The sequence below is a fragment of the Salvelinus sp. IW2-2015 genome, linkage group LG4q.2, assembly GCF_002910315.2.
Source record: "Salvelinus sp. IW2-2015 linkage group LG4q.2, ASM291031v2, whole genome shotgun sequence".
NCBI lineage: Eukaryota > Metazoa > Chordata > Actinopteri > Salmoniformes > Salmonidae > Salvelinus > Salvelinus sp. IW2-2015.
In genome coordinates, this window is record NC_036843.1 from 4,118,948 (window position 1) to 4,128,091 (window position 9,144).

General features: G+C 44.2%; 1 protein-coding gene across 1 annotated transcript in view; it reads right to left on the bottom strand.

Moving 5' to 3' along the window:
• Window positions 1-9,144, bottom strand: part of LOC111963157 (AT-rich interactive domain-containing protein 1B-like) — a 251,145-nt gene that overhangs the window by 15,263 nt on the left and 226,738 nt on the right. The window contains 4 exon segments of the mRNA XM_070443334.1: window positions 7,726-7,768; window positions 7,771-7,935; window positions 8,234-8,443; window positions 8,598-8,759. Of these exon segments, the coding sequence (XP_070299435.1) occupies window positions 7,726-7,768; window positions 7,771-7,935; window positions 8,234-8,443; window positions 8,598-8,759 (580 nt within the window).

Here is a 9,144-nt window from a genome sequence, read left to right on the forward strand (position 1 = left end):
CAGGGGTCACAGTTCAACACTCAGACATCATTACGGATAGCCAGGGTCACAGTTCAACACTCAGACATCATTACGATAGCCCAGGGTCACAGTTCAACACTCAGACATCATTAACGGATAGCCAGGGTCACAGTTCAAACACTCAGACATCATTTACGGATAGCCAGGGTTCACAGTTCACACTCAGACATCATTACCTGGATAGCCAGGGTCACAGTTTCAACACTCAGAACATCATTACGGATAGCCAGGGTCACAGTTCAACACTCAGGACATATTTACGGATAGTCCAGGGTCACAGTTCACACATCGACATCATTCGGATAGCCAGGTCACAGTTCAACACTCAGACATCATTACGGATAGCCAGGGTCACAGTTCAACACTCAGACATAATTTACAAACGAAGCATTTGTGTTTAGTTGAGCAGTGCGCAGATCAGAAGCAGTAGGGATGACCATGGATGTTCTCTTGATATGTGTGTCGAATTAGACACAACATTTTCCTGTCCTGCTAAGCATTCAAAATGTAACGAGTACTTTGTGTTTCAGGGAAAATGTAAGGTGTAAAAAGTACATTAATCTCGCTTAAAGAATGTAGTGAAGTAAAAGTTGTCAAAAATATAAATAGTAAAGTAAAGGACAGATGCCCCAAAAAACTGCTTAAGTACTTTACACCACTGGTTTGTTGAAATGTATGTACAGTGGGGAGAACAAGTATTTGATACACTTGCCGATTTTGCAGGTTTTCCTACTTTACAAAGCATGTAGAGGTCTGTAAAATTTTTTATCATAGGTTACACTTCAACTATGAGAGACGGAATCTAAAACAAAAATCCAGAAAATCACATTGTATGATTTTTAAGTAATTAATTTGCATTTTATTTGCATGACAATAAAGTTATTTGATACATTCAGAAAGCAGAACTTTAATTATTTGGGTACAGAGAACCTTTGTTTGCAATTACAGAGATCATACGTTTCCTGTAGTTCTTGACTAGGTTTGCCACACACTGCAGCAGGGATTTTGGCCCACTCCCCTACAGTATCTTCTCCAGATCTCTTCAGGTTTCGGGGCTGGGTGTTCGCTGGGCAATACGGACTTTCAGTCTCCTCCAAAGATTTTCTATTGGGTTCAGGTCTGGAGACTGGCTAGGCCCACTCCAGGACCTTGAGTGCTTCTTACGGAGCCACTCCTTAAGTTGGCCATGGCTGTGTGCTTCGTGTCGTTGTCATGCTGAAAGACCCAGCCACGACCCATCTTCAATGCTCTTACTGAGGGAAGGAGTTGTGCCAATGATTCCGCGATACAGGCCCATCCATCCTCCCCTCTCAATACGGTTGCTCGTCCTGTCCCCTTTGCCAGAAAAAGCATCCCAAAGAATGATGTTTTCCACCTCCATGCTTCACGGTTTGGGAATGGTGTTCTTGGGGTTGTACTTCATACTTCTTCTCTTCCTCCAAACACGGCGAGTGGAGTTTAGACAAAAAGCTCTATTTTTTGTCTCATCAGACCACATGACCTTCTCCCATTCCTCCTCTGGATCATCCAGATGGTCATTGGCAAACTTAGACAGGCCCGACATTGCACTGGCTTAGCAGGGGGACCTTGCGTGCGCTGCAGATTTTTAATCCTTTAATTCCATTTTTCTAATAATTGCGCCACAGTTGTTTCCTTCTCACCAAGCTGCTTGCCTATTGTCCTGTAGCCCATCCCAGCCTTGTGCAGGTCTACAATTTTATCCCTGATGTCCTTACACAGCTCTTCTGGTCTTGGCCATTGTGGAGAGGTTGGAATCTGTTTGATTGTGGGTGTGGACAGGTTGTCTTTTATACAGGTAACGAGTTTCAAACAGGTGCAGTTAATACAGGTAATGAGTGGGAGAACAGGAGGGCTTCTTAAAAAAACTAACAGGTTTGTGAGAGCCGGAATTCTTTACTGGTTGGTAGGTGATCAAATACTTATGTCATGCAAATAAATGCAAATTAATTAGTTTAAAAACTCATACAATGTTGATTTTCTTGGTTTTTGTTTTGATTCGTCTTTTCACGTTGAAGTGTACCTATTGAATAAAATTACAGACCTCTACATGCTTTTGTAAGTAGGAAAACCTGCAAATCGGCAGTGTATCAAATACTTGTTCTCCCCACTGTACAATTGAAGCTAGTTTGGTTTCATCCTATGTTGAATAGATGTTCATGCGAACTATTCAATAAATCTGTCAAAAAACAATATGTGCATTTTATTCCCCCTGAGATGTGTTACCTTTCAAATGACTTTGTTGCGGTTAAAAGGCTGTGCGAGATGAAGTTAGAGCACACAAAATGTACTTTTTCGCTTACGTTTCATGTACTGCATAAATATCTGAAGTTCATGCGTTTCTATTTGTATTTGAACTCTACGGATAGTTCTGTCACAAACTGTTGTGTTAAATGGCACATGTGCCGACTCTGGTCTTGGTACGTGTGCTTTAGCCAAGCAGCTAAGCAGATACAGTGCGGGTAGACAAGTCTCCATGATGAGATATTATGGATATGGATATGATCACATTTTATTGGTCACATACACATATGAGGCTAGGTAACACGGTCACCACTGAATAAGTCCGTGATAATCGAAAACTTCAACAAACATTTCTCAATGGCTGGCCATGCTTCCTCCTGGCGACTCCAACCTTGGCCACAGCCCCCGCCCCCCGCTGCTACTCGCCCAGCCTCCCCAGCTTCTCCTTCCCATATCCAGATAGCAAGATGTTCTGAAAGAGCTGGAAAACCTGGACCCATACAAATCAGCTGGGCTTGAAATCTGGACCCTATTTCTGAAACTGTCCGCCGCCATTGTCGGCAGCCCCCTATTACCGCCTGTTCAAATCTCTCTCTTCGTATCATCTGAGATCCCCAAGGATTGAAAAGCTGCCGCGGTCATCCCCCTCTTCAAAGGGGAGACACCCTGGCCCAAACTGTTACAGACCTATATCCATCCTGCCCTGCCTATCTAAGGTCTTCGAAAGCCAAGTAACAACAGATCACTGACCTCTCGAATCCACCGTACCTTCTCCGCTGTGCAATCCGGTTTCCGAGCCGGTCACGGGTGCACCTCAGCCACGCTCAAGGTACTAAACGATATCATAACCGCCATCGAGAAAAGACATTACTGTGCAGCCGTTTATCGACCTGTCCAAGGCTTTCGGACACTGTCAGATCACCATTTCTTATCGGCAGACTCAGTAGCCCCAGGTTTTTCTAATGAACTGCCTTGCCTGGTTCCACCAACTACTTTGGCAGACAGATTTCATGTGTCAATCGGAGGCATGTTGGTCCGTTCCTCTGCAAGTTTTATAGGGAGGTACCACAGGTTCAATTTCTCGGGCCGCGACTCCTTTTTCTCTATTACATCAAATGATGTTGCTCTTGCTGCGGGTGCGATTCCCTGAGTCCACCTCTACGCAAGACGGACCCATTCTATATCTCGCCGGCCCTTCCTTGGACCAACTGTGCTATCTACCTCCAAAACGAGCTTCAATGCCATACAACACTCCTTCCGTGGCCTCCAACTGCCTCCTTAAAACTGCTAAGTAAAAAACCAAATGCATGCTTTTTCAACCGCTTCGCTGCCCTGCACCCTGCACGGCCCGACTAGCATCACCACCCTGGACGGTTTTCTTGACCTTAGAATATGTGGACATCTATAAGTACCCTAGGGTGTCCTGGCTTTAGACTGCAAAACCTCTCCTTCCAGACTCATATCAAAAGACATCTTCCAATGCCCAAAATCAAATTCAAGAATCGGCTTTCTTTCCCGCCAAGCTCCTTCACCACGCCGCAAAACTACCGCTAGTAAAAGACTGACTATCCTACCGATCCTCCGACTTCGGCGATGTCCATCTACAAAATAGCTTCCAAGTACTCTACTCAGCAAACTGGATGCAGGTTAATCACAGTGCATTCCGTTTTGTTTACTAAAGCACCTTATAACGAACCCACACTCGACCTGTATGCCCTAGTGGCGGCCCCTCGCTAACATGTTCGTCGTCAACCCCACTGGCTCCCAGGTCATCACAATGGCTATTGCTACGGTAAAGTGCCGCCTTAATCTCAGTTCACGATGGCTAACCACCCGCATGCACGCGCTCAGCAGGGTGTATCTCACTGAATCCCATCCTAAAGCCAATAACCTCAAAATTTGGGCGCCTTTCCTATCCGTTTTCTCTGCGCCTGCCACTGGAACGCCTGGCTATCCGTAATGATGTCTGAGTGTTGAACTGTGACCCTGGCTATCCGTAATGATGTCTGAGTGTTGAACTGTGACCCTGGCTATCCGTAAATTTAAAAAAACAAGAACATTGTGTCGTCTGGTTTGGTTAATATAAGACATTTTAAATGATTTATACTTTTACTTTTGATACTTAAGTACGTTTAAAAACAAATACTTTTAGACTTTTACTCAAGTAGTATTTTACTGGGTGACTTTTACTGAGTCATTTTCTTTTAAGGTGTCTTTACTTTTACTCAAGTATGAAAATGAGGTACTTTTTCCATCACTGCAACAAACATACTTGTTCAGACCAACATGTATCCCACCGTACCTATCTTGTTTGTCTAATAATAAAAAAATTAAAAACATTTTTCATCCTTTGGATATTTCTAGTGCTTGTAATACTTTCTGTAATACTTTCTGTAATACTTTATGCCATATGGCTTTAAATTGTGCTATTTTGTTTCTCTCTGAAGCCCTAATTTTTTCAATATTTTAATAATAATACAATGTCTTAACGATGGAGGATCAATTAATTTCCAGTTTTTAAGTTAACGTTTTTTTTTAAATGAGTCCAACCCATTGGTATCTCACCACTTTTGGACGTTATCGCACTCCCAGAATGCATTCATTAGTGAATCATTGTTCGTTTTACACTTACAACATGGCTCTGTCGTTGTGCTGTAGAATTTGTGAATTTTGTGTTGTGTAATAAATTCAGTACATTAGTTTATACTGGATTAAGTTAACTTTAATTAACTGTAATTTTGTTAGTTATGTTCCAACGCTCCATCTTGTGACAATATCAGTTCTTTTTAAGTCTTGGTTTCAATAGTTTATATTTTTTTCTAAGAGATTGTCAGTTGGATAGGATCTCTGCAAGGTTTTGTACATATTACCTATCATATGCGTATCCTTTTCTGACTCAAATAGGATTCCCTCAACATTGCTCCGATGTCCAAAAGATTTCAGATTCGAAATTGTGTGATATAAAACTGATAAATATTTTATTCAATTTCAGTGTATGTTCTATTTCCATTAAATATGATGAGCAAAAATATAAATGTAACATTTAAAGTTTTGGTACCATGTTTTATGAACTGAAATTAAAGATCCTAGAATTCATTCATATGCACAAAAAACATATTTCTATCAAATGTTTTGCACAAATGTTAGTGAGCGTTTCTCCTTTGCCAAGATAATCCATCTACCTGACAGGTGTGGCATATCAAGAAGCTGATTAAAGAACATGATCATATCACAGGTGCACCTTGTGCTGGGCACAATAAAAGGCCACTCTAAAATGTGTAGTTTTGGTACACAACGCAATGCCACAGATATCTCAAGTTTGGAGGGAGCGTGCAATTGGCATGCTGACTGCAAGAATGTCAAGCAGAGCTGTTGCCAGATAATTGAATGTTCTTTTCTCTACCATAAGCCGCATCCAACATCGTTTTAGAGAATTTGGTAGTACGTCCAACCGGCCTCACAACCGCACACCACGTGTAACCACACCAGCCCAGGACCTACACATCCGGCTTCTTCATCTGCAGGATTGTCTGAGACCAGCCACCCAGACAGCTAAGGAAACTTTGGGTTTGCACAACTGAATAATTTCTGCACAAAATGTAAGAAACCGTCTCAGAGAAGCTCATCTGCGTGCTCGTCGTCCTCACCAGGGTCTTGACCTGACTGCAGTTACGCGTCGTAACCGACTTCAGTGGGAAAATGCTCACCTTCGATGGCCACTGGCACGCTGGAGAAATGTGCCCTTCACGGATGAATCCCGGTTTCAACAGTACCAGGCAGATGGCAGACAGGGTGTATGGCGTTGTGTGGGCGAACGGTTTACTGATGTCAATGTTGTGAACATACAGCCCCATGGTGGCGGTGGGGTTATGGTATGGGCAGGCATAAGCTACGGACAACAAACACAATTGCATTTTATTGATGGCAATTTGAATGCACAGAGATACCATGACGAGATCCTGAAGCCCATTGTCGTGCCATTTCATTTTGCACAGCCCCATGTCGCAAGGATCTGTACAAAATTCCAGGAAGCTGAAAATATCCCAGTTCTTCTATGGTCTGCATACTCACCAGACATGTCACCCATTGAGCATGTTTGGGATGCTCCGTATCGACGTATATGACAGCGTGTTCCAGTTCCCACCAATATCCAGCAATTTCACACAGCCATTGAAAAGGAGTAGGACAACATTCCACAGGCCACAATCAACAGCCTGATCAACTCGCAGCAGGGTTCCAACATGTATGGAAAGCATTCCCAGAAGAGTGGAGCCTGTTATAGCAGCAACGGGGGGACCAACTCCATATTAATGCCCATGATTATGGAATGAGATGTTCGACGAGCGGGTTTCCATATACTTTTGGTCATGTAGTGTATCTGTAACCAACAGATGCATATCTGTATTCCCAGTCATGTGAAATCCATAGATTAGGGTCTAATATATATATTTCAATCCTTATATGAACTGTAACTCAGTAAAATCTTAGAAATTGTTTCATGTTGCGTTTCTATTTTGGTTCAGTGTAGACGCACTGACCTGGCTCAAAATGAAGGTAAATATTCATATCAGAAGGTTATGTCTCCATCAAGTGGCTAAGAGGCTGGGATGCAGACATATGCAAGAGTAGGTGTGTGTCTGTGTAGCACATGGGGATGTGTGAAACTTACACCTCAGCCTGAAGAGTCCCCACTTGCGCCACCGTATAGCTAGCTTTTCACGTGGCGGGACTGGAAAGACACTTTGGGAGGGCGGTCATGTGTGCTAGAAAAAGACAAGGTCCTGGGTTTGAGCCTCAGTGTTAGCCGAATCAGACTGAAGTGGCACTCACTAAGCAAGCAGTGTCATGTTCTTTACATCTGCGTGGGTGTGGTGTGCTTGTGTGGTGAAGGCAGGTGCTCTTCTCCACCCTCTTAGCAAAAGCAATCTGGTGTGACTCAGGCAGCTGAGGTGTTGATGTTCTATTTAAAAAGCAGGGTAGGTCACTCTTCTCATCACCACTCTGAATTAGAGATGTGACCTTCACGCTCCAGCTCTCTCTCCTTAGCGCTGAAGCACAGAATTGTGCTAGACAACACAGTGTCAGGGACAACATGAAAAAACAAATACTTTGTCTTATAAATAGCATAGTAGCATTACCCAAAATTACATTACTTAAACCTTTCTATGCTGTAATCAAATCAAGCCATATATCTTGCCTAGAGGTCACTATAACTGTGATAATATCAGGGGACCTCAGTAAACCTTGTTTTTATTTTTCTCCAAGACACATATCAGTCCACGAAAAGGCACACAAACTATACATGAAGTCCGTACACACCGCTGGCATGAAAAGTCTCAATCTTCCAATTACATGCCAGAATTACAGTCTACACAACATCATTATCACCCCCACCACCACCACCACCGTCATCATCATCATTCATAAAGTACCGGTCCTTACCAGGAGAGGGCGGCTGCAACTTGGCCTGCTTCCTGTTGTCCCCCAGTTCCCAGTGTTGCTGTCGGCCGGCGGGTCCTCTCCCCGCTCCACCTTACACTCATAGGCAAACAGGTACTGGATGTACTGCTTCTTCAGACAGCTGGCGGAGCTGCTGGAGGTACCAACACTCAGACTAGTGGACAGCTCTCGCCACTTCTTGTTCTTGTTCACCTGGAGGAGAGAGGAGAGGATGGTAGGGAGGGGGTGGGGGAGGGAGACAGGAGGACAGAGCATTAATACAATTGGGCATGTTAGTCCGCTGTATGTATCCTGGCTTGTAACTGCTAACCAGTTGCTCTGTCCCACTTCAAAGCGACTACCAGATAAGTGATATTGACGAGTCTAATCAACCACATCAAAAGTGTATAGTGCAACATTATTTCTGTCCTGCAATACATGAGAAAAACACTTAGCAGTGTCTATCGGTCCTGTAAGACACAATGAAATGAACTCAGTGGTTGTCTCTCACCATGGCCAGGCCCCCTATCTCCCTGACCACCATGTACAGTCTGTAGAGGTCCAGGGGCTTCTTGCCCACGGCAGGGAGGTGGGGAACAGGTGTACCCCTCTCCTCCATGAAGGACAGGTAGCGGTCCACCCAGCCACGCCTCTCCGGCTCCCCACCCATATCATACAGACGTGTGATTCGCTCGTTAGTCATGGTGGACGAGTTGGGCTTCTGAGTCGGAAGAGATGGAAAGATATATGGAATTAGCTCCAACCTTGCAAACTGGCACAACTACTCACATCAGTCATCATACTGAAGAAAAAAAACTACAACAAATAAAACATTGGAAGATATTGGTTGGAATGTAAGGAAGAGTGTCACATACAGGGCTGGAGGGAGTCTTTGGCCAGACGGGGCTACTAATGCTGTCACTGTCATCCCCATGGTAGGAGGACAGGCTGGCTGGGCTGGGGGACAGGGGAGAGGGGACAGGCATGGCACCAGGGGTGGTAGGCTGGGAGACACACTGGGATCCACTGTAGCCATCCTGTAACATACACAGAGAGAGGGAGAGAGCACTGTGGTGAGTGTTAGTGGTGGAGACAGAGTGGAATGGATTCTGTTTTTCGTATTGCTCTGTTCTTTCCTCACCCATTCCTTCACCCCAACCACTACCGTGTGTGAACAAAAAGTGTTCTAAAAGGCCTCTTGCGAACAGCTGTGTGCATCAGAAACACTCAGCAAACCAGAAAGAGAGACACAGAAAGAAAGAAAGAAAGAAAGACTACTCAGAATGCAGGGAACAAGTGCTCTGTCTATGTGTTTGAGCTTTTCAGTGACAGATTGCATATGTCAGCAGAACCATGCCGTTCTCTCTCTCTCTCTCTCTCTCTCTCTCTCTCTCTCTCTCTCTCTCTCTCTCTCTCTCTCTC